The sequence below is a fragment of the Seriola aureovittata genome, chromosome 19 (assembly GCF_021018895.1).
Source record: "Seriola aureovittata isolate HTS-2021-v1 ecotype China chromosome 19, ASM2101889v1, whole genome shotgun sequence".
Classification (NCBI taxonomy): domain Eukaryota; kingdom Metazoa; phylum Chordata; class Actinopteri; order Carangiformes; family Carangidae; genus Seriola; species Seriola aureovittata.
In genome coordinates, this window is record NC_079382.1 from 4,082,109 (window position 1) to 4,109,195 (window position 27,087).

The 27,087-nt window shown below is 39.3% G+C and overlaps 1 protein-coding gene across 1 annotated transcript in view; it reads right to left on the bottom strand.

Moving 5' to 3' along the window:
• LOC130187729 (exostosin-1) overlaps positions 1-27,087 on the bottom strand; it is a 228,408-nt gene that overhangs the window by 41,303 nt on the left and 160,018 nt on the right. Inside the window, exons 4-6 of the mRNA XM_056405585.1 lie at positions 14,841-14,934; positions 8,802-8,909; positions 1,560-1,679 (exon numbers count right to left, since the gene is read on the bottom strand). Of these exons, the coding sequence (XP_056261560.1) occupies positions 1,560-1,679; positions 8,802-8,909; positions 14,841-14,934 (322 nt within the window). The remainder of the gene's footprint in view (positions 1-1,559; positions 1,680-8,801; positions 8,910-14,840; positions 14,935-27,087) is intronic.

The window sequence follows — 27,087 nt, forward strand, 5'->3', positions numbered from 1 at the left end:
CTTTAAATTCTCTTAACACTCTGATAGGAATGAATAAATTACATTCTCTGACTTCTCTGAAGAAAAATCCTCTCCAGCAGTGTGAATATGTGCGTTGTGGGGGAGTGGCTTTGGAGGGATGCCTGAGGGGAGGAGGTGGGAGTTTTTCAGTTGGATACTTTCAAAATTTAGCTAACTGATGCCAACATCTCCTGGATTACCTACCTATTTTAAGCAGTAAACAAAACAGTATAATTTAAAGCTGTACTAATTAATATTTTGTATTAACAATGAGTCAAATGGTGATATGTAATGTGTGAGAGTATTTCTGCATCTTTCAGCTCATTGTTTTGGTTTCACTGGCTGACAGATGTTCAGTGTTCACTGCTGTCATCAAACCCTCTTTGGAAACGCAGCATACAGATGTTTTCAGCTAAAACAACTCCTGATAAACTGACCACATGGCAGACAACCAATGCATTTAGCAGCTGGTGGTAATTGGTGGAGACCAAAGCAGAGGTAAAAGATGAGTTAATGTGGGACTACAAACAAATGAGAACGTTGCTCCGTGTCTGCTGGAAATGTATATGTGCAACAGTGTAGTGCTGAATTGGTAAAATCACTACAAAAGTTTAGCGGCTTAGCTATCCAGCTGTCACAGTGGCAAAACTGAAGTAGACGACTGCCCGTGGCGGGAAGGTGAAGTGGACTCGAAGCGCAGAGGATGTGATGACACTTTATGGATTCTTGTTATCTAGCAGTCGTCTTCACTATTGGAAAAAAAAACATTCAAACACACTAACTGAGTGCAAAAGGTGCATTATATGATGGCCACCACCTTAGCCATGCTGCTGCCCCCTACTAATAAATACCCAAATAACCTCACCCAAAATTAAAAGTTAGGTGTTGTTCCTGTTTTTACTCTTGTTTTTTGGGGGTGTTTAAGTGTGTGTAACGATTTCAGTAAAAGTAGTAAAATAAAATAAACTAAATAAATATGACCCAGTGCTTTTAAAAGAAGTCAAACATCTGAAGCTTGCACTAATCACACACACAGCAACCTCAGATCTGACCGTTCAAGGGCTTACGTGATGTCTTATGAAGTGTTTGAGATGACTATAACTAAAGTTCGTGGGCTAATTGAAGTTAGTTGAAAAAATCAGTTTTGTAATAAAAAAAAAAAAAAAAAACACAAAACAAAAAGCAATAAAAAGCAATACTGAACTCAAAAAACTCCATCAAAAAACTACTTTCAAGGTGCCCTTGAGCAAGACAAAAGCTGCACTCTGTGGTTAATGTTAGACGACTGGCTGTTCTGAGCTTGTTTCTGGGAGTAAATGTATGAATATGAAGCAGCATGGTGCTGGGAAAGACGAGGCACACTCAACTCAAAAAGGTCAAAAACTAACTGACAACTGGAGTAAGATTTTTATTCTCAAAGTTTAGTTTTGGGAGGTGATGCATAGCCAGTGGCAATGTACAGTATAGAACAAGACATATTGGTTTGGTTGATTAAATGAAGCTCTCCTGACAAAACTAAATCCAAAAATCCCATTTAGACCATTTTTTTGCAGGCTTACCTCCAGAGTAGTTAAGACGATTTTGGCTACAGAAGAAAAGTAGGCGTCCCAGAGGAACTGGGTCTGCTGGCGGAGAGCCAAGATCCTGTCACGGCCCACAGACCGAGTAATGGAGGGAACCTGGAGGAAGAGGAGATGAAATGAAGCAAGAGGACAAAAATGACACTGAGATAGATTAAGTTTGATTTTTAAACAACGTTAGGGAAGGGGATGACAAAACGGTGTGGGGTAAAAAAAAGAGTCAGACACTCAGACAGGTGGAGGAAGCAGAAGTAATTCTGCGGACATGCAGAAAAGATTAGAGGAAATTCTTCCGTCCTTGAAGACTCTTCTACCCCCACATCTTACTGTCCACCAACTAGCTTATCCCCAGGGCAGCATGGTAACTACACCAGCTGCTGTCCACCTTTAATATTCACTCACACCTTACATACTATCAAGTATCTATAAGAAAGGGCCATTAAAACACATTCAAATTTACAAATGCCTCAGAGCGGTGGCAAATTTTTTTTATGAGACATATCCCCACAGCCCTATCAGATTCTTAACTTGATGTTATTTAACACTTTCAATGATACAAAAGTGGATATTTTTATAATATTTTAAATTAATTCATCAATTAGTTAGTCTATAAAATATCTAACCCAACGTCACATTTTAAAACATGCTTCAATTGAGTGATCAACACTGCAAAATTAAAGAGAAACTCGAAAAAAAGCGGCAAATCCTCAGATCTGAGGAGCTGGAACCAGCAAATTGTTTGGTATTCTGGCTTGAAAAATGGCTTAAATAATCAATCTGCCATCAAATGTGTCATCAATTCATTTTCAGTTCATCAATTCAATTTTTAGTTGTTATTACCACATCACAAATAACTCAACAAATTTCAGATTCGAGCTTCAGTGAGTCAGCTATTACAACTTTCCATTCATCATATGTTCCAAAAACGTATTAATGATTATTCATTGGTTTTTCTTTGGTTTTTAGCTGCAGCTTGTTCATCTGGTCCAGAGGAGTTCTGCAAACGGCAATGTACAAACAAACTCTGCAAAACCTGCGAGGAGCCCAGAACTCTTGTTCCAGAGGTCCCAGCTCACATTGTCATGGATGACATGAGCAGCTGGCTTGTGGCTCGCAGCAGTAACACCCTCAGGGAGAGGCAGCGGAGGGATGAAATCAAGGGAGATGAGGATCCTGCCAATCTGAGTTAAACATCCTAATATGCCAGGAAGATGGAGGAGGACCCTCTCTTGATGCTCAGTTTGTAGAAAAACAAACCACCTCCTTGATGAGGTTAGACATGACCTTAGCTGCCCTGCTCAGCTTGACGGTGGAGTTGAAAAAGGAATAAGCAGCTTTGCAGCCAGTGTAAGTGAAGAGCCTCATCAGCCCTCAAGAGGTGGTGGTGGATTTGGAGCCCAGGCCCCTTCTGGTGTTCTGGCCACTGCCCTAAAGCCTCTTCACTCAGAGTTACGGCGCCAAACTGTTGGATGTGGCCAGTAAAAAACCCCCACTCTGGTCTGAAAGGGACATAATGACTGATGGTGCTAATATCAGAGGAACCAGATCCTGAAGCACTAGAGAAGGTAGGGGACTTTCCTCAGCTACTTTGATTGTCTTCAACCTGTAGAGCTTCATGAAGTCTAATGAGGCAAAGACAAGTATGTCTTTGATGTTTTTAACATTTCCACTGAAAAATACCCTCAATTCTGAACATAACACATCAGTTTAAAACAGATTTCACCTAAATATTGAATGGGAACTGACCACTGTAGCTTAGTGTGGTAAGGCCACATTCAGACAGACAACAACGCTGCATAAACTGGAGTTCCCACCTTGTGGCAAACCAGTCCAGTTGCAGTTTACATGCATGATTGTCCAAATTCTTGGGATAAATGTAGAGCAGACTGTCACAGTGACCTTGACCTTTGACTTTTGACCGACAAATCCTAATCATCTTTGAGTCCAAGTGAACCTTTGCGCCAAATTTGAAGAAACTACCCCCAAGACGTTCCTGAGACATTGCGTCCACGAGAATGGGACAAATAGACGGACAACCTGAAAACATTAACCTCCAGCCCTGGCTACCGCTGCCATGGAAACATAATAAATGAGCTACTGATTACACACCAATGTGCCACTAAAAACGGATAAAAACAATAAATGTTAAAGAATGGTTCTTGTTAACAGGCAAGCACTGAAGGGCAAGTCATTTTTTTGTTTTGTTTTAACTGTGAAAAAAAAACAAGAGGCAAGTGATTTTTTTTTTCAGAATATTTTGTTTCATATAAGAAACAAAACAAACAAACAAACAAACAAAAAAATTGCGTGGAACGTGTTTTCTTTTGTAAAACTGATTTTGGCCACAAGAGGATGAAGTGCAAAAACATTCATGTTTCCTTCTCGAGGATTTCAGTTTCTCCATGAACTCTAAACCCAAGGTACATACAGTGTGTGTTAGCAAGTTATGTAACATTCAAGTTCCTTCTTTTGGCTGGATATGTTGAGATTTTAATTAGCGAAGGCTTCCTGCCAATGACGCTTTAGGAAGTCAGGTGAGATAGTACAAGAAGGAATGAAGTCCACAAGAGTAATAAGCTGTGATGGATAAAATGTAATACTCTTACTTCAGAGGCCGGGGTTTGAATCTCATTATGTTTATTGATTTAGTTAACTATTCTTTTCAGTTCCTTATTTTTATTTCAAAACCTTGAGAGCACAGAAATGTTTCACTTGCCTTTCAGGGCTTCTCTATGTTATTAAACATATGCAACATAAATCCAACTTTCACCCGGATTTTAGTTTTCTTGATTTTTATTTGATTTTCAAACATTTTTAACTACTTTTTTTTAACGACGACAAACTTCACAGTTTTGGTTGTGAAAACTGAAAATTGAAAATAAATTAAAATCAGTCCAAGAAAAACCTTAAAATCATCACGGAGTGTGAAAACGAAGAGTCTAGGTTTGTTGTGCTGCAGCTGGTGTCGGTGGGATCTGTCGACAGCAGAGCGAACTTTAATTGTTCATCTCTCTGAGGTGGAATATAAACAACACCAATCAAATCAGCTCAATTCTCTTCCCCTCGATTGACTCTAATAGTGTTTATGTTTCTCAGCAGGGGCAGTGTGTGTGTGTGTGTGTGTGTGTGTGTGTTTGGTGCATGTCTCCTCTCCACGGGGGGAATAGAAACTCTACATATTAAACAGCCAGGTATTGCAGTTCTCTGTGATGTAATTGAAAGTAATGAGATTCAACTCTCTCAGCAGGTGTTAGAGCTCCGGAGTTGTGTTGAACACTGAGTCTGTGTGTGTGTGTGTGTGTGTGTGTGTGTGTTCGTGAGACAAAACAGAATGACAAAGAGGGCAAGCATCCAGAATCTGTTCACCAACCAGAAACCTGTCCTTGTTTGTAATTATATTTTTATTATACTATGCAGATGCTGTCGTTTAGCCCAGATAATTAAACGGTTTCTGGATATTTTAATGCTTTTAATTTGCTTTTTCAGGTGTTCAGGTGACTGCGCAATAAATCCTGAGCATGAAGGAGTCTGCTCTGACTCTGACACTGCGTTTCCAGAAACTGATTCCTGCACCATCCCAGTTTTCTCAGCACAGCAGGAAACAGATTAAGAATGTGTCCTCAAATTAGGAGGTATTTTTTTCAATGCCACACCAATTAACCTCCTTGACTTCTAGTGAACTAAAAAAAACAGATGGGAGTTTATCATGTATAAAAAAAAAAAAAAACTGGGGCTGATCGATATGCAAAGAACAAAACAAAAAAATGGAATTCAGATATATATTTGTGTTGATTTTTGCTGGATGTTGTACCAAACAAACATGTTCCCTTACGTCTGTATGGTTTGTTTTGACACATTTTAACTTTATCCAAAAATTGCAGCTCCAGTGATTTGGATATTGAACTTGACCATTTTGCGATTCCGATAATATTTAGATTTTTGGCCAATAGTTTTGTGTAAATTTGCCCATTTGCAGAAATGAATAATTGTGCAATTTTAAGACCCATAAGTTTGATATTTTTCTCTTGACTTACATTATTGATTAATCTATTGGTTACTGTTTGGATTTGAAGTATATAAAACATTAAAGAAAAAAGAATGAAACATGTGAAGCACCATTTTCCAGAGTCCAAGGTTACAACTTAAAATTGTTTGTTTTCTCTGACCAACAGTCTGTAAGATATCCAGTTTATAAAACTGAAAAGCAGAGGGATTTTTTGCATTTTTATTTTGCATTTTTCCTTTTTAAATGAATTGATTATCAAAGTTGTTGTAGATGACCTTTCAGTCAACCGTTAATGGATGAATCAGCTAAATGTTTTAGCTCTAATTTTGTTCCCACATTTGATTTCTTTATTGTACAATTACAGAACCTGAATTCTGTTCTCTGTGTCCTGCCTTCCTTTCCTTTCCTTGCTTCCTCCATGTTATTTCTTGTTAGTGGTATTAAAGGAAGAAAGGAAACAATCTAGGAAAGACTGTGGGAAGAAAACAGTCTTCAACAAACACTCTTCACCAGATTGGAGGGTTAAAATGTGCCAGAGGTTGCATGGTGTGTGTTCAAATGTGACAGGCCACTGAGTGTGTTGTGCACACCATTAGGTGAAAAAAGTATGTGCACAGCCATCATTGTGTGTTTGATGTTATCGTGCTGTGTGTTTACAAATGTCAGGTTTTATCCTGAAAGCTTTGTTTTTCTCCTCGTCTCTCTATTTTTTTTTTTTTATCAATTCTTCATATGCCTGCATCAAGACCAGGCAAATGAATGGAAAAAATGCTTGTTTGGTTCAACCTCTGGAATAAAATGTGAACACCCTCAGTGTTCACACTGTCAAAACATAATACTTGCTTCACACATTATCTCAACCAACAATTAACATGCTTTTAGATAGGCGGTTTTGCTTTGTCAAAGGAGAATAATGCAAACGACAAACATTAGTGCATCATTGTGGGTCTCAGTCATGTGTAATGACAAAAAGGCTGCTTTATTCTATCTAAAAGCCAAGTCTGGGATACTTTTAATGATGGCTTGTCTGCTATTGTTCATAGAGAAAAACTAAATCATCATCGCTAGGTGCTGATAGAAGGCTCGTAGGGAAGCATGGACAAATTAATTAAAGGCAGACACATACTGTCTCCAACACACACACACACACACACACACACACACACACACACACACACACACACACACAAAAAGAAACACACACTTTCCCATCCCTGAGCTGCCGTCCAGGTGGTGGTATAGGTCATGCAGGTGCATGCATCGTAATATAGAGACTAATTAGAGAATGTAAATACGAGATCTGTCCGCTGCCATAATTAAAGGGAACAGAAGGTGATCCAATTCTAGATAAATCTGTCTCAGATAAAAATACTTCCTGGTGGAGGTGTGAATGACGCAGCTGTCATGTCAGAATAGAAAAACCACGTGACTGCAATTAGATTCCCCCACTTTTCTCAGTTGAACTGAACGTCTACAGTTATGGGCTGACAGGTCCCACTTCTTACGACAGTTTGGCCCAGTTTCTCTACATATATTTCTCTCTCTCTCTCTCTCCCTCTCCCTCTCTCTCTCTCTCTCTTTCTCTTTCTATATATATGTATATATTTTAAGTTTTATCCAACTTATTCTTGCTGTGGTTTTTAGAGTTTCCAGAGATACAATGTGATTCTCTGATTCCACTGACAATGTGAGTGCGTTGCTTTGTTTCCATCCTATTTTAGACCTATTGTGGGTTTTAAGAAAACATTGCAAAAAATAAAGAGGTTTTATATCCTCTATTAAATAGATATAATAATATATATTATTATATTATAATAAATCTAAACAAATATATCTAATATAATGATTTTTGCCAAAAGTACAAAATAATAAATGTTCATAGAATATTCTCTTATATGTAACAACCAGGTAAGAAAGCTGGTCTGAAAATAAATGGGAGAAAAGATCAGCATAATTAAATGAGGGCTGGATTTGGGAAATATTTCCATGCATTCTTTGTATAATATACACTGCATGCCATTTACAAATACACAAATAAATACAAATACATGCACACATAAAAAAAAAAACTGAAATTGAAACTGAAATTTCACAGATACAGTGGATGTTAATGACCAATCGACATGTTTTATCAAAAACCTGTCATTGTTAAGTGACAGTGTGTGATAATCCTGGGAGGATCTGATGGACAGATACTGTTTGGCAAACATTTCATTACGTCCAGTAGCAGTAACACTTTTGCACTGACTTTTTTTTTCGTTGCAAACAACTGAGTAAGTCAACGCAGCCGGGGAGTTAGAAAACTCATTCGCACAATCTGTGAGTCCAGGACTCGGATTTTCAGGACTTGTGACTTGTACTCTGACTCTGACTTTTTTTTGTTAATAGTGAATTTATCTGGCTATCGTGGCACAAAGTAAATAGACTTGGGTTCTGACTCAAACACGGGGGACTCGAGACACGACTTGGACACAAGATTTCGTTACTCGACTACAACACCACCCACAATGTCATGATAGCTTATGTACTGGCATTTTCGGTATTTAGAAACCGTTCCACAGCACCTCTCCACCTTAAGATATTTTTGGAGCATATTTCAACAACAAAAAAAATATCAGAAGAAAATGACATACTGTATCTTTAACACAGCAGGATTCATGCTGACCTCCTTAAATATAAATCAAGCTGAATAAACTCTTGTGGCAGTTCTGTTTTATAATAGAAGCCCTATTTTTACATTGTTCCCATATATTTTAAGAGCCATTCCTGATCTGTGTGTTGTACTTCTATGTTTGAATCAGCCCCAGCTGGATCTCTGTGATTGCCCGGGGGGATCTGGAGCCAGAGAAGACAATTACAACTGAGAAGATGTTGGCATTTCACCACCTAGACACTGAATAAGCCCCTGCTGAAAGGGCACACTTTATCTTTTGATGCTTTATGCTGTACAGTGTGAGGGAAGGTTCGGCCCCTTCAGCCAGGGTTACTCACTGGTAGCTTTTACTAACCTCCATGCACGTACCTGCTGGAACTGTGTAATATAATAATTAATAATTAACTCTCTACCCATCCCTCTATATTCTTTCTTTTTGTATTTTATATTCATAGTCGTTTTTCATCCTTCCATTCCCATCCCATATACTCATATCCTTTATCCTTCCATCTCTGCATCGTTTCATTGGATCATGTAGTATTTTTCCATCATTTCTCTGTACCTGCAACAGCAGTCTCTCATCCCCGATGATAGCGGCTTTCCTCCAGTCGATCACTTCAGAGAAAGGAAGCTCCCAGCCGTTGCTCAGAATAACTGGGATGCAGGCGGCCTGTGCAGGAAGAGAGAAGTGAAACAGTGTGACAAATAAGGAAGCAGCAGTTTGACAAGAAATTCTTCTTTTTCAGGACTGGAGTTGTATAACTAATAGTGGGCAGAAAATGATTTTTACATAATGGTCTGTATGTGGGAGGCAGTAGTCAACATAAGATTCACATTAATAATGTAAATCCACTGATTAATGATAATAAGTCAGAAATTATTTTTGCAGATTAATGCTGGAGCTTTTATACAACTCTACATTTCTAGAACCCACGTAAGAAGAAAAAAACCCTTTCAGTGTTTGGATTTTGAAACTTTTAGATGAGAATTCAGCCTTTGGTCTGTGGTCTTCCAGTGGTGTGAAAGGTTCCTGACTGACTGACTGACTGACTGATTGACTGATCATATTTCCAACATTGGTCAGCCAAATGCCGCATGACTGATAGAGATTCTGGTGTACAGGTCCAATTAGGGGGAGCTTTATAGCCTGCAGTGTTGCCAACTTAGCACATTGTGGCTAGATTTAGAGACTTTTTTTCAAACAGACTGCGTATAAACCTGGCTGGACCATGTATGGAAGCCAGGGTTAGGGTTAGGGTTAGGGTAGTCTGTGTCTCCCTGGTTTCCTGGCTGCTCGGGAACTGCAGGAAAGCGGTGGAGCGCTTCCAATACACTGAGCCTCGCCTCCATTATAGCAAATAAACTACTTTCATTACATGTATCACTGTTACTAAAGGAGGCAGAGGAATAACTAAACATAAGACACACTGAGCAGAGAGAGCAGGAGAGAGAGAACTCATTGATTCCTGCTAAAGTAACTAGCAGATCTGAATAGCATATACACAACAGATAATACTCTTACTGCAGCACATCAATAAAAGCCCTGTTAAGAAATGAAGGGTTTCTGCCCACTGAAATGCTAGAAGGCTTTTAAGTTTAAATGATTACAGAAAGTGTTGAGTTTGTATAAACACACAATGCAGTAAGTTTAACACAAATATCAAACTGAGGGAGTTACAAATGAAGATCTGTCTCCAATAAAAGTCTGTCATGTTCTGGAGTTGGAAGTGAATAAAGGCTAAACTCTTGTGGATCCCAGATGGAGGCTGTGAGCTGTGTGAGAGACAAAATAAGTATGAAATTCTGTCTTTTCTAACTTTCTGTCTGAGTGATAATTTCTTAAGTAAATACAGCTGAAATCACAGTGCTGTCTTTGTCTTTAATTTATATGTTTGGTGATTTTGTCAGATGACGCCGCGGTTATAAAATCAGGATTTGTCCATAGGCAGTCCAGCTGTATACTAGGTTTTGACCTAGTCTTGTTTAACCCTGAAGAGAAGGTAGTTGGTGTGATTGTTAATTGAACATCATTTTCAGTTTTCCAGCAAACTGTGTTGTGCATTTTTTCTCTATAAAGAAAATATCTTAAAACTGTTTACACATTTTCACAGCTTGAAGGAAAGAGGAAAAATCCAAGTAACATATAACCAGGAATCCAAAGCAGAGCACTGGGAGGGAGCTGCTTTCCTTACTTCATTGAAGACTTTATCCTCTTACATACTTTCTGTCTGATGAGACACTTTCAACGTGTTCCAATTTGGAGTTTTTCAGAAACAAATGGAGTTGCCAAAAAGATTAAGGAGAAAACAAACACAAAAAAAGTGGTTTTATTCATTTCCCCTGCATGCCTCAATATTTAGAGGAATCATTAATGTGACTTAATTCATCAGGAGCTGTTTTCATTTCCCACAGGAGCTCTACTGTGAATTCATTTCATGTTGAAGCTTTAAACTGTTCATCTTTTGTGGTTAATGGATAGGAGTTGATTGTGCACTCCACTGCACCGTTAAACTGTCTTTAAAGAGAAAATATGTTGTTTCCTGGATAATGTCTTTCATTTCACATATTATATGTCTCATCTATAAGCCTGTGGTGTTGTTTTATTACATTCTCTGGGTAAATTATATAACAGTTGTTAAATTAATGGTTATGAGAATTAACCAAAGCTTGTTTCATACCAAGCAGATTGTATGAAAACTATTGCATTTCACACAGTTGATACGGTCAAAGGACATGAATTGGAAAGAGTTGTACACACACACACACACACACACACACACACACACACACACACATATATATATATATATATATATACACACGTAGATATATATGTACTTTTAGGTGACATATATCAACATTATTCTTGATATAGAGGCATATATGTCATATATTGCATTTATGTGTGTGTATATATATATATATATATATATATAGTGAGCAGTGAACCAGAATTTTGAAGACTCACTTGGACACTTAATCCTGAACACAGTCACATGTCTACCCAACCTACTGATACATATGTTATGACCTTTGTCTCGCTTCATTCGTCCTTGTCTGGAAATGGATTTGAGAAGTTCTCTCTAGGTTATGCTTTATCCTGAATCCTTACCTATAAGACTGTGGTTTCCCCTTACGACGGATGATAGTGGTGTCTCCATCTGGACAGAAGCTAAACAGTGAACCATTGTCTAACACTATGGGGTCTTTATGACCGTCCCTTCTTGGAGAGTCATAGCTGTTGAAAAAAATCCATGTTTGTACGCATTTAAATATGAATAATAAACCATGTGTCTTATGTTTTTGATTTTTTTTTACATGTTAGATGATCCAGGATGTCAGAAGGGTCACTGTTTCACATAAATAACACATGCTATGATTTGTGTATGTGGTCTGAAGAGCAGAGCAGTGACAGAGACGGATGAAAAAAATATTCAATAAGTCTGGTATTTTCATTTAAAGTTCAAGTTCGACTGGATTCTCAATCAAGTGAAGCTGAGAGATTAAAGGAGATTCACAAAATGCCGAGTGCATGATCAGTGACCTGTCTACGCAAATTCTCCCTGCTTTGATTAGTCTGGCTTTGTGAGATGACTTTCTCTTTTTTTCTTATCTTTTTTTTTCAATGTCATCCTTTAACATGTCTTTTTTGTTTTTCTCTCCTCTCCTCTGGAGTCCTCTGATGGGGAACTGCTTCTTTCTTTTCCTCTTTTTTTTTTTTTTTTTTTACCTTTCTCTTCTTTTCCCACCTCTGGCAAACAGGTTGGATTTGCTGAAAAGGCCATTAAAATAATTGCCACAAATTTAAAATGAAAGTGTAATTGGAAGTATTGCCCATTTCATTCTTCCTATTCCTTTGTGCATCTTACCTAAGAAGATCTTTCCTCATGTCACCGGAAAATTCAGCTTCCTGCTCATTACTTAAAAGAGTGATCATTATGTGGCCAAAAAGACTACAGAGAAATTGATGGGGCTAATGTTTTGTGTGCTTCTTTTAATGTGTAACCGGCCCAGGGACTGCTGGGAGAGACTAAATCCATGTTTCGACTAAAAAGGAGCTAAAAGGTTCCTGTGGCCCATTGTTGTCTGCGTTTCCACCGCAGCCTTACGTCCCGGGAAGATTATACAAAATTGACATTACATTATTTACAGCACTCTGAGGACATAACATGAACGAAAATATGGGACAAATTGTGTCTCGTATATATTCAAGGCGCAGCATTTTATTTTTAAACACGAGATGATCCTGTATTATACGTGTCGGATGGCAAACCTACCCACTCCGGTTGATGTAAAAAAAGTACCACCCCCTGACCACGGATTTTTTTGGGGGTCGATCAATTACCCCGGAACTAAATTTACACCTTGTTCCTGCGGTCAGAAACCGCATGGTTCCTCAAAAGGTTCCTGGTTCCTAAGGAAAGTTCCTGCGGTGGAAACACGGCTTAACAAAGCCTGAGTATCTCACTGCTTGTTCATCTTTGGCAGTTTAAAACATAAATATATAACCTTCTAGCAAATGCTCTAGATGAGTCCTGGATGTGGAAACACGTACAACATATTTATTCTTCAGCTTGTTCGCAGTCCAAGGAAAACTAGAATAACCACCTCGTGTTTGTATGCCTCCACCTACCTCCTTCCTGAGTTACAGCACTAAATAATGTCCAGAAGTGTTTTTGCAGAATATTATAAAGTCACAGTGAAGTTGACGTTTGACCACCAAAATCCAATCAGTTCATCCTTGAGTCGTACCCAATCTGAAGGGATTCCCTTGAGGAGCTCCAGAGATATTGCGTTCATAAGACCAAAACCGTGTTTTGTGAGGTCACCCTGACCTTGACCTTTGACCACCAACATCTAAGCAGTTCATCTCTGAGTCAAAGTGAACATCTGTACCAAATTTGAAGAAATTCCTTTGACATGATACTGAGATATCGTGTTTACGAGAATGGGAAGAACCTAGAGACATACGGACGTACGGATGGATGGATGGATAACCCAAAAAACATAATGCATAGCAACAGCCAAAGGCAGACACAGTGCACAGCCAGATACTTAATGTCAAAACAACAGAGATACACGTTAAAACAAGGTGCTAATGAAAGCTGAACACATCTGTGGTCTGAGGCCACGTATAAACGTTTCCGTTCCCTGTGGTGAATCTACAGAAACAGGTCTTTTCTGTGGCAGGAAGATGACAGATTGTCAATAGTAATAAGATCAGCTGTTGGAAAGAAGAGGCCAAGGAGCGGTTTGATTGGTTGCAGTGCCCAGCTGAAGCTCCACAGGCTGTCTGATAAGCCCTTTCCAGTAATCACGAGCATAACAGTGAGTCCATAGTCACTTTAATGTTCCACAGTACCAGTGCCATGTTCATAGGTATTTAATGACCTGAGGAGCTAATATTGTTTAATGTTGTTTGATGGTCTAATGGTGGATTTCAAAGACTGATGCTTAGACTTGTATGAAATGTTTAAAAAAATCATTATAAAAGGGTTATTTATATTTTTATAGGCTATTTCAATTCGTCCACCAGAATACATCTAAACAGTGTAGAGACACATTGCCTTGTTTGCTACAAATCAATTAAACTGAAGCAACATTTAGACCTTCAATTTATGAGATAAAAGTTGCAGGAAAAAATTGATTTCAGTTAAATGAAACAATGAAAATGAAATTTGTTTTTAAATCAAATTGGTGCATATTTAAAATTGTCTTCGGCAGGTAAATTTGGACTCATGGCCCCCTCCTGTCTACAGCCCTAATAGAAACTTCCAAGTGCTCTCTTAAAAACATACCATACATGGCATCATAACTATGCAGTATGCTGTTACCTAAAGAAAACAATGACCTCTGTGCTGTAGTGATGACCACAACCATGTGACATCGCTGTTGGGTGTGGTTCAACAGAGCACATTTATCACCACACTGTCAGTTGTAATGAATAATCCGATAACTTGTTCAGTCATCCAGGCAGAGAGCAGCGAGCAGTGTTGTGCCAGTTCACACTTAAAAAGAACTAGTTCAAAGTTCAGCTCGTACAGATGAAAATGAACTAAGTTCACGTCCATTTGTTCCGTTTTTTTAAATAAATATGCCGCTATTCTTTTTCAATAGAACCTCCTTATACCCATCCATCACCAGCCCCAAATCATTGCCAGATGATGCGGTCATGCGGCGTGCCGAAAAACTGTTGTAATACGTGATGCGTAATACGTAAGCAGGGTTCACTCGCGTTCATCATTTGCTGTTCACAAAAAATATGAACTTGTTCGATGAACGCCGTTCAGGTTTTTCACAACACTGGCGGCAAGATGCAGGAGAGAGACTTTCAGCGAGGGAAGGAGAAGCAGCACAAAATCATGAGACAGGACAGGCTCTGAATTTAAGAGAGATTTGCCGCTGTCATGAAAAGGTGTGTTTCAGTCTGGTCCACTTCTCTTGTCGGTGTAGTAAAGAGATGAATCGCACATTGAGACGGTGGTTTGTGTGTGTGGTGGAGTTGGTTCTTCAGCTCTGCTTGCCTATCTGTAAAAGTCACCGCACAACACCGGTATGCAATGACATTATCCACACCAGCAGAAACCCACGGTTACTGTACCTGCAAGGCCTCCAGGAAGCGAAAGGATCCCAGACGTCGGCCCCGGGGCACCAGGCAGAAGCTGGAGTTATGGAGCAGCTCCTGGTAGTCAAACCTACACAAACAGAGAAATAAAAATAAAAAATGGTAAGAAATTAAGAGACCAATAGCAAGTAAAAGAAAAAAAAACAAAGAAACTTAACAAAAGGGTTGGTTGCATGAAACAACATTTTTTTCAATGTACAGCTTCATCTAATTGGCTGCACTATAATGTACTGTACTGTAGTTCAGAGAAAGAAGTGAGGCGAAATTAAGTTGAAACACTGACTTCACAAATAAACAACACCATGATTAGACATGAAGAGCAACTGGGGGGGGGGCATTGATCAAAATCAGACAACCTGGCACAAATTGCATGAACAATTTTCACCTAACAACCTCAAACATGAACAAAAGAAATGTACCATCCTTGACTCAACTATCAGAAATAATCAGAACCAACAACCCATCTACAGTGGAAGGATCAAAAACAGCATATAAACAGTGAAATCTGGCATGTGGACCTGACAGCATCAGGATGCTGAGACAGGACCTGCTTCAGTTGTTCAATCTCGTTCTTCAGTCAGGTTTTCTATCCTGAGTTCTGGAGCCAGGGGCTTATTTCTCCAATATATGAGAGTGGAGATATATTAAACCCTAAAAATTACTGAGGCATTGGTGTGAGCATTAATCTGGGGGAGCTGTTTTGCAGCATTGTAAATGACTGGATGCTGGCCTTCCTCATGGAACCCAATGCCCTGAGCAAAGGGCAAACTGGCACTGCTGATTACATTTACACACATTTACAATCACCGCATACACCAAAAGAAAAAGAAGAAGAAGAAGAAGAAGAAAAAAACAAGTTTAAAATTTTGGGATGTTTTATTGATTCTTTAACTCTCAAAAGAGTCTCTTCTGTCAGCTGGTCCTGAGACTTACTCATCAAGAGACCAGCACTGGTTTACAATGACTAATCAGAGTAAAGCAAATTATTAAATTAGCGATTGGATGAATCAAACCAAAGTGCAAAATAAGCTAAACTGGTATCTGGCTGAAAACCATTAATATAAATTGAGTACCTCTTGACTGTCAGAGGAACAAAGCAGAGACGGCGCCTGACCAAATACAGACTCAGTGACCGCAGTCCGGCAAGAAGTCCTGGCTATCAACAGAGGAAAGAGTCTGTGGTCACTGCACAACATGTGAGGTCAACACAGAGATGCACTTCCTCATAAATATATAATATTATCAAATCATAGTGGAACACTTAAAGAAATTGGTTTGCTAATCCCAAACTTCACAGAGCGAGATGACAGTAGATTTTTTATGATGTTCTCTTCCTTTTTTATCCATCTATTCAAATAATTACATTGCTTTTTTCTCATCTCATTATTGAATTGTATTATTTACGCTTTGGCAGTTGTTCACATGACATTCATGCTGATAAAGCATATACTGAATTGAATTGAACTGAATTGGACAGAGGCTAATTCAACAACTTCTAAGAAAACACAAAGCCGTCAAGTGTTTGTCATTTCTGAGGATCCAGAAGGTGAGGGCATCTTCAGGACGTTTCTTGGCGACAATAAGGTCCACAGAGCCGAAAGAAACAAGAGAACAAAGTGAAAAACAACTGTCAAACCTTGAATCTATGTTGCCACTTCACTTCTCCGTATCCGCAACCCATCAATTTCACATAACAATCAAACGTGGCTTACTTCTAAATGGCTAGCAAAGACTTTTTCAAGGACTTGATCTTTTTCATGAAACGTGTTCTTGTAGAAGGCAGAGTGGTACTGTGGCTCCCGCACATCAAAAGATCCACAGCTGTTATATAATCAAACAGCAGTGGCCTTTAACACGTTTCATCTGATCAAGACATGTAAAGAAAGAATCCTCCATGCAGGGTACCTCTACTGGAGGTTTGGCTCGGCTCTGTAGGGGAAAGCTATTGATCTGACAGCATGGTGCAACTTGTCTGTCAGGTGAGATCAATCAGAGTGTTTGAAGGCCGATACTAATATCTCACTGATGAAATTCATTTAGTGTGAGTTAGCCGCCCCTCAGGACGGGGGGAGGTTGATCTTTAGAGATGCTAATATGACTGCAGCGCTACGAGGAATCTGCCAAAAATCAGTTTTCAGTGCAAAACAGCCACTTCCTGCAGCTTGTAATCAGCCTCAATTTGCAGATGTTAAGTCAAGACTTGTGGATAGAAACTCCTGATACCACTCAAATATTGAGGTAGAAGTAACATCTACTTCCTGTCAATGCTAGAGTCCCATTAAACATGCGTCTAATTTAGTTATAGCTTTTTGAATCTATTTTATTGTATCTCACAGCTTTCTTACTACGTTTGTCCTTTTCATTTTAGCATTTTAGCATTATGAAAAGTGCTAGCTTTACAAGTAAAGTTTGATTGATTGATTGATTGATTGATTGATTGAGTGATTGATTGATTGACTTTGGGTTCCACTTTCAATTTCAATTTAAACGTTTCCTGAAAACCTGCCATTAGTCTCCTCTGTAAATATGACCTTGCCATTGTTAGCCTCCTGTAACTCACTTCTCCGCCTTCGATCTGAACGTTCACACTGTTTCTCCACAACAGAACGAAATACACTACTTCACCACGTTGCCCTGTGCCTCCTTACAGCGCCACAGTTGCAACAAAAGTGGGTTGTGTAGCAATTTATTGGTGAAGCACATGTTGTCTGAAATATATACCTACACATACAGACCAACACACACTCTGGATTGCCATTAGAATCCATTGTAATTCCCATTAATTCAAGCTAACAGCTGCTATTATCAGCAAAAGATCAAGGTCAGGTGTTCAGTCACCTGCTCAGGTCCAACTACTTTGGCTACAAACTAAAACAACATCCATGACAGCAGATCACAGGAAAGGATAGCTTCCTCTGAACTGGAGCACACTGGTTTCCACTACTCTGCACCTTACTGGAATGAACTGCAAAAGAAATTGAGACACTAATTTCTCTGAGGGGCTTTAATGTTTGGTGACTGTTCTGTGTGACTGAATCATCGTTGTGATCTTGTAAGTATGTAATATGTCCTCAGGTCCCTCTTGCATATGAGATCGTGATCTCAATGAGACCTGCAGAATAAATAGAGCTGAACTAAGTCTCTACCATCATCCACAGGCTGCTAGTGTTACTTGCTGACCTTATTGTTATGTTGCTCTAATCAGGCCAATATTTTCCATGGTAGCTACCCAATATTGATCTATTTACACTCACAATACACATAATTTCACTAGTTAAAATGAAAATGTTAATACACAGATAACAGCACTCCTCTGATGCTTGCTCTCTTTCAGAATCGCCTCAAAACTGGTAAGTTTTTCCAACTAGCAAGTTACTTCTGTCTGTCCAAAGTCTGCGACTTTAAAGCTGTGTGTGTGTGTGTGTGTGTGTGTGTGTGTGTGTGTGTGTGTGTATGTACACATGATCTCAGGGCTGGCCGGAGGAGATTTTAGATTGAAACCTAATCTGTCTGGGGATCAACTGTCCCCACAACCTCACCACTAGACACCTATGTTTGTGTGTGTGTGTGTGTGTGTGTGTCCACCTGCCAGGAAAATCTGCCTCTATAATGTGTGTGTATGATAAGTCTTCATGATGAGAGAGTGTCTGGCATGTCAGTTACTGTCACTGCACCTTGTGTGTGTGTGTGTGTGTGTGTGTGTGTGTGTGTGTGTCTTGATGCATTATTGTGTTTTTGTGTGGAAGAGGAAAAGAACAAAATAAGATGTCGGGTGTCCAGTTTGTCAGCCAAAGACAAGGGCACTGTGACTGCCGCTGAGAGATACATGCAGACAGAGACAGCCCGTCACATCTGAAGATGGTGATTTGGGAATAAGAGGTCACACGGTTTGGCTACAATTAAATCTCACGTCACCACACAGCTCCTCTGTTTCATGGTTTCATATCAGAACCTCATTCTCGTGACCTTGGTTCAATTCCTGCACGACTGCTTTTTTTTTTTTTGTGGTGTCGTCATTCTTTGGAAAAGTCAGTAATGTCCATCGTTCCTACAGCTTCTCCCTTCTTTTTCCAGAGGCTTTATCTCTGATGAAAGAGCCCAGGAACTGGTCTTATTATAAGCCCGGTTTGAACAATAACATGGTTGTCCTGAGCTGAGGCTCAATCTTTAGACCTGTCAATGAAAAAAAAAGGGAAAAGAAAGAAAAAGAAAGAAAGAAAAGCTAAATTTCATCAAATGTCAATTTCCCATTGGCTTCAATAAGACTAGAGCTGCCACTGTTACACAAGACGGTGGTTAATTGTGGCACCTACAGATTAAACCACCATGTGTTTGGTATCGCAAATTAAAAGGCCTAAATTAAAATAAAGTGTCTTTGATTTGCATATTGTAGATGCATGTAGACTCAAAAACAAAATCACAGTGAAATAGTCTGAATTAACTTATAAGGATATATTGCTGAATATTCATTTTGTCTCCAACTTAAAGCTACAACATGCAAGTTCTGGAAATCAAGCTAACGTTAGCATCAGGCTCAAAAGCAAAGCACTCTTCCCACCCCTCCCTGCAGTCTGCTACGACAACAAATCTTACCTTTCATGACCTTGTATCAGCCAGCATTAGTTTTAGCTAGGTGCCCTGGCGGTGAGTGTATGTTTTTGTACAGACGCATCAATTATACATCAGGATTGGGACCGCACCAAGCAGCTATTCATAAATCTATCAGTAAGTCTGTGCATAAAGTCCTTGACAACTCCTTGGTCACTACAACCTAGTTTCAAACTAATGATTTACTAAATCAGGTTGCATCGTCGAGACTTGAGAAAAGTTTTTAGCAAGAAAATATTTTAGCAAACTTTAGCACCATAACAAAATAACCGTCTAAAGAGGGTGAGCAATACATCAACATTAACTGCCAATCATTTGTTTTATTTAGATATGCATACATAATGAAATATGTTTGTAGTATTCTGGGGAATTAACAACTATATTCTAAACTTGCTGGTGTTATTGAGCAAATAGTTTAACATTACTGGCATGATGCTGTGTAATTTGAGATATATATTATTTTTGAGAAATGTAATTTAAATTTACATCATTATTAAACAGCATTTTATCTGGTGTCAGGTCAGATGTTCTGACTGTATTCCACGTGACTTCTTTCACCCTTTAGACAGGGCACACAGTAGCAAGCTAGCATTACTTGTTGTCAGGTAGCTGGTTCAGTTAGCCCAGCAAAAGTTGCACTTGACAATTACTGGATATAAATATTGTGTAACACATATTCTGTATATAAGAAGTAGTTTGTGAGATGCATAATAATATTATTATCTGTGTTTACTTAGTTTGAACTGGTGCAACCGACTCATGGCTACTGGTTCTCACTGGCAAGAGATTGCTTACTGCCGTCGCTTGCATCATCATCATCATCATCATCATCATCATCAGTGGCAGGCGTCCCCTACAAGCAATGCAAACATATGATAAAACCAGCCAGGTAGGCCAGGTGAGTCGAGGGGAGCTGATGTTTGCCAGGTAACTTCAAGGATGTCCATTAATGTATCTGTTGTCATTGAAGTATTGCTTATGAATTTAAGGGAACCCAAAGAAGAGTAGCCATTGTTATAACACAGTGGCTAATGGGGATCTAACTAACTGAACAAAAAAATAAATAACTAAATACTGCAACATTTTTAATTTCTGTACTTTTTGTCATTTATTTTGTAAAACTTTAACCAAAACATTGATCTCTAAACTTTATTATTCGGTTTTCATTTACAGATCCGATGGGATCAGTCAGAAAATGGTTCTCAAAGCCTGTTAACCAAGCGATACTGTTCTAGTAACAGCTAGGGAGCTAACAGCAGAGTTTTAGAGGCAGGCATCACCTGCAGCATGTTGTTTCAACAGAGACAAGGAGGAACATCTGAGGCCAGAATGGCTGACTGAATTTGTTGACCGACCCTGTCAGTGCAGACAGCTGCACTGCAACCTCTGTATGCTCTTTGCCTCTGCTTTTTCGCTGTCCACTCAATCTCCACACACTGTGTTTACAATTGAAAAGCTCAGTGGTCAAGGACAAGGACTGCTCATTGCTCGTGCTCACGGAGTGACACCCCCCCACACACACACACACACCTTCATGCCTACTCTTCCCCACCACTCCGGGCTTGATACACTGCGAGTGGATCCCCTGAGGAACTAGGACAATGCAGCTTGTCGAGGAAGGAACCCGAGGACGTCTCAAGAGAAGATGGAGACACTTAGTAAAGAGAAAGGACATCTGGGCTGCTCTGCATGATGTGGTGCCACCATGACCCTGACCTAGTTAAGCACCTTGGAAGAGCACAGTCGACACAACAGGTAAGACTGGTTCACCAATAAACCTTTTGGACCGGATTCCTTTCAGCACTAAAAACTGCTCCGCGGACCAAGGAATAATAGACCTGCAGCTCGAGTCTTAGGAGTCTTAGTCCCCCTCTCATTGGCTGGTTGATCCTCTCCGAGCACATTTTCTCAACTCATTACTCTGTCATTATGCTTCACCTCACCCACCTGCTTCACTGTTTGCAGTGGGGGAAGTGGAGGGTGTTTCCCCAGCCTGCTCTTACACCTGTGTGTTTTTCTTACTGCGGGTAGTGCAACTGTAATTGCTGCATGTGTGAGTGTTTTCCTGCGATGTTTTTCCTTAAAGGGGGTTCAGGTGTTTAAGTTTAAAAAACGATTTTAATTCTTGATTTCCGTGCTTTTATCTCTGGTTTCTAGTTTTGTATTTTACTTTTGGTTTTATTTTCTTTTGTCTTTTTTTATTTGTAATTCTCCCTATTATACATTTGTTTGCCTCTCTTCTCTGTGTCTTTCAATGCTTTGTTGTGTTTTTATCGATGTATGTATGCAGCAATTTGTAACTCTGTTTGAAAAGTGCTATATAAATAAAGTTATTATATTATTAATATCAATGTGTCAAAGTAAATGTGTAGTTTGTATGTTTGTGAATTTTAGCATTCAATTGCATATTCCACATTTTCTTTTGCCGGTACTCAGTATCAGTATCTGACTGCAGCAGGACACACAACTTTTGTTTTCATGGGGACTAAAAACCTGTGTGAAAAATTAGCTTCAACTAATCTGTTCTTTTGACAAAATATCTGGTGTTTTTAGTGAGAGGGAATACAGAAAAACACAGGCCTTGTTAATATACAGCACTAGTATGAGTGTGGAACAATGCATGAATTTTGAGTATTTTTCTCTGTGTGTGCTTGAAAGAAACAGAGAGGCAGACAAGAGAAAGGCAGAATTGGATGATAGCTAGTAAGAGGGAATGAAAAATCAATATGTGCCACAGAGAATCACTCAGAACATTTTAGCTGAAAAACAAAAGAAACAGTGTTTTGTTCACTATAAAGTAAAACGGTTCTCTCAGCAGAAGACACTAAATATTTTCAGGAGTGATGGATCAATATGAGGCCTTACAGAGCAGACCCCGAGGTCTGGTTTACACCAGAAAAATGTCTGTTTTCATATCTGAAGAAAATCCACAAGACAACATTCTCCACACAGGAGGAGAGCCCTCTGCAACTAGGCAAAAATCTTTTTTATTTGGTAATTACATGACTGACAGCTAAGTGTGACAATGTGTTGCTCATTGTCTGAATGAGAAAATACCGCAAAGGTTTGTCTTTCGGACGGAAACGGTCTCAACACAGTTTGTAGAAAATAGATACGGATGATGCTGGTTAGTCAAGTTTAGAAGTGATTATGTAATACTTCATAAACCTGCTGACACTGATCACATGGGTGAAGGCTGTGGTGGCAGCAGTAGGGCTCGAGTTGAGCTGCTAGATTTGAGTCTGGTTATCAAACCTTAAAATACTGTTTTTGACTAAAGGTAGGGCTACGGAACTTTTCCTTTTTTTTTTTTTAAGGTTATTTTTCAGGCTTTTTATGCCTTTATTCTAGATACAGTGAAAGAGAGACAGAAAAGTTGGGGGGGGAGGAAATGCATTTACTGTATTTGTTAGGCCTAAAGGAAACACACAATGCGTTTTGGTGATAGACATTGAAAATAAACAGAAACTTTGTTTGTTTACAAGAGAAATATCCACAGGTCTCCTTGAACAAATTGTGGGGAAAGACAGAAATGTGTCCTTGTATCAAAAACAACAAACAACAACAAACCAGAGAGCATCTTGGGATGGCATCACACCAGCCATGAGTGCTCAGTAGTTATTACCACATGATTACAGGAGTATTCAGTCAGCTACACACCTGTAAATGTTCTTCACTGTATGTTGCAGAGACGCTATCTATCTGTCACACAGACATATAAAACACCTGCCGAAGTCCTCAACACACACACACACACACACACACACACACACACACACACACACACACAGGCGCGCACACACTCACACACTCACAAGGTGAAAACAACACCAGCAACACTGTCAAAGCTGGCAATAACTAAAAAGTGGCGTCCAAGGTTTGGTCAGATTCGAAATCGAAAGCGCTTTGCACCTTTTGTCCAGTTGATCCCAGACCAGCTCGATGGGGATCACGTGTGGAGACTCTGCTGAAGTACTCCTTACTTTGAAGCAAAGCTTTTAGTCAGAGGAATGAATGTTCTTTTATTTTGAAAAATGTGATAGACCATACAGAAAAACCAATCACTGCCAACTCCTACACTGTCAGTCACGTTGTGTTGCTGCATTGTTGAACAGCTCGGTCTGAACATGGCGGTGGCCTAATGATTCCTTGTTAGACAAAGAGGAGGCAGGACATTCTTCAGGAGAGCACCCATCGCCTTATCTTACTTCCATATTTGAAGGTTTAGAAACAAAGAAAGATTCCTTTCATTTTAAATGTTTGCAGTGTTTACTACCACACTTCATCAATGCCTACAAACATGAAAGATGAAAACAACACTGGTTTCTTTTGTTGATTCAATTGTGTCTTTATGTCCATTCTCCAGGCTTTGTGGCATATTCTACAGTCCATTTATTCTACATGTTCAACACTCAGTCAGTTCATTCAGCAGGTTGTCATCGGGTTCTGTAAATGGGAAATCAATAGAACAATGCATTGACTTAAAAATGTACTTTTAAATACTTAAAGTTACTTTTATTTTTTACTTATTAGTTATTTTTAAAATAACAAGTTTGACTCGACAAAACTTCACTCGTATTGGAGTAAAACTGACCGGGAGCATCTGTACTTTTACTCCAGTCATGGAGCTGCGTACTTTGTCAACCTCAGTATACGTTATCTCAAGGCACTTTACAGGGTAAGGTCCGTACATTATTATACAGTACTACTTCCTGCAGTACTGTAGTGTCCTAATGATGCATAAGAGGGCGAAATTACACTGTTTAGTCCAACACTGCTTTTGTTCAGACGGAAGGTTTCTAAGTAAGTAATAAAAGTTGCATAATTAATAATAATAACAATTATTATAAAAGCAGTGCAAAAATCCTGTTTCCTTCTTCAGATAGCTAGCGTTACCATGACTGTAACCAGGAACATTCATCTGGCTTTACAGTAACTCTGGGGATTCCAGCTCCAAACATTTATCATTATTACTGCAGTGCACTATTTAGACTATAAATGGCATCACCAGTAATTACTACAAACAGGCACCTCACTAGTACAAACACACACATAAAAGACAAAGAGGAACTGAAGGCTTGTCTTACAGAGAGACTAGTGGTCCCTCTAGGTGTAATTGTTCAGTGTGTGTGAGGCCTCACGCACATTGTGTGGACCCATTAATTATGAAGCAGAGACACTCACAGGGATGTCCTTGAAAGGAAAACAAACAACCTTTGTTCATAAAAGAGTGAGCGGAGCTAAAATGTTGCTCACTCGTGCAATTTAAAGGACAATGGAAATAAATTGAACAACTTGAACCCTACAGTGGAAAATGTTTTCTTTATAACCCCTGTGAAAAGGGGAAAGAAAAATCAGCATGAAAACTGAATGTACAGCGAGCGGCCGGGAGAGGAAGATGATCTCTTGGAAGGGCTAATCTGGTCAGACGATCAGGCACCAAGGTCTTTAAACACACAGTTCAAGCACTGGAGCGACTCTCTTTCCACACTCGCACTGCAGAAATGCTATTTATCTATTCATTCATTCATTCATGTATCTTACAGGAAAAGCTGGTGAACAGTTGAAGACTGATTTACCTCAATTAGTGCTGTTGCATCTGTGCTCAATCAGATGTAAAACTAGAATAAGCACCTCGAGTTACAGCACTGAATAACAATAATAACATGATGATGTCACAGTGAAGTTGACCTTTGACCATTGATATAAAATGTCATCACTTGATTTCATCTTTATAGACATTTGAGTTTAATGTGTCATAATTAGCTGAATGAATTTGTGAGTCATGGCCCAAAAATGTATTCTGTGAGGTCAAAGTGACCTTTGAACTTTGACCACCAAATTCTAATCAGTTCATCCTTGAGTCCAAATGAGTGTTGGTTCCAAATTTGAAAATCCTTCAAGGCGTATTGTGGTCACAAGTGTGGGATGGACGGATGGACGGACGGACGGATGGACAACCTGAAAACATAATGACTCCGGCTCTGGCTGTTGCCGATGTGGAGGCATAGAAAAACAGCAGAGTAGTAGTTAAATCTAACTGCAGAGATCTATAGCAGATCTAAAGGTGCCATATCAAAAGAAAGTGCCAATTGGCTCTAACAGAAGTTGTCTGAAGTTGTCTTACATGGTTGCACATGCACAGTCAGCCAATAAATGAGTTCAGTGAAGTCAAATTTGATACATTCAGGGCCCGTACGTCATTAGATTACAGCAACATGGAGTGTTACATTAGGAACATGGAGCAAAGAAACATAATAACATCCGAACACAATCTTTAAAATGAATTTCCACTTTAATTTCAGCTCTGTAAAGATATAAAATAATTCTAATAAAATAAAAAGGGAGATATAAACAATATCATGACTTTCTGTTTCAGTCCCTCAATATACGTGCAGCTCCATGACGTGTCACAGTTTGTGTGTGAGTGTGTGAGTGTGTGTGCATTCAGGCAATGAACAGTCACATTAAATTTGCACCATTCTCCTCGCTGCCTTCCCAAAAACGTCGTCTCCTCTTCAGCAGACCGAACGTACTCTCGCACCTCAGAGTAGAAGACAGAGATTGGGGTGGGAGTGGGGGGGTGGGGGGGAGTGCGTGGCTTGATAAATTTGTTTCAAAATGGGAGTCACAAGGAGAGGCATCCTCAGCGGCACGACATGTGAAACTATTTGTGATTTGCAAAGTCAGGCCGGAGCTGAGAGGTTTTGTGTGTCTTTGTGTGTGTATGTGTCTGTGTCTGTGTCTGTGTGTGTGTGTGTGTGTTAAAACACACAGCTGCACTAATCACATTTCCATGGATCCGGTGCATGTGTGTCACATGGAGGGTGTCCCTTGTATTGACAAACCTAGAGAGAATTATCACCAACTTCCTTCCGCTCTAAAGAGCATTTTATCATCTTTCAGCCATTGTTTTGGTTTTATGGCCCACAGCTGTTTTGCCTGACTCTGGTCACTGGCATCAACCCCGTGTCCAGCTGCAGCAGGAAACTGTTCTTGTGTTGCTCTGTTTCTGATGGATGTGTATGTAAGCGGCTGTTTGGTAAGACACTCACCACATTACCTTTATAAGGTGGTAATATGCTCGCGTTACATTTACAGGATGTTCAGCTGCTTTCAGCTGCTTAATGCAGCTTTAATAACACAGCTTTCACTTCTCCATACAGCAATTAGTTACATAAGATTAGAGACTATCAAATTAAAAGCACAACATTTGTGTGACATAAGCGAGACTAGCTTAAAGGAACAGCAGCATCTTTCATTTCCTTTGAAGACAATGTAAACTGCATTTGACATTACCAGCCATATTGCTTCAGCATGCATTTTGTAATGGCGATTTCAAATTATTTAGCATTGTAACATAAGTATTGATTGATTGATTAATTGATTGATTGACTCTTAGCCACTATGTAGCAGAAAACATCTAAACAAGCTGACAGAAACACAATCGACACAACTTTCCCATGTGTATAAAGTTCATGCCTGAGACAGATAGGATTTTATTACAGCTCTAATTTTGGTCAAACAATTACTGGAAGTTCTTATTTTTTTTGGTTGACAAGATCTAATTAAATAAAAAAATTTGTCTTTTGCTCCTACAGTGTTTTTATTAACA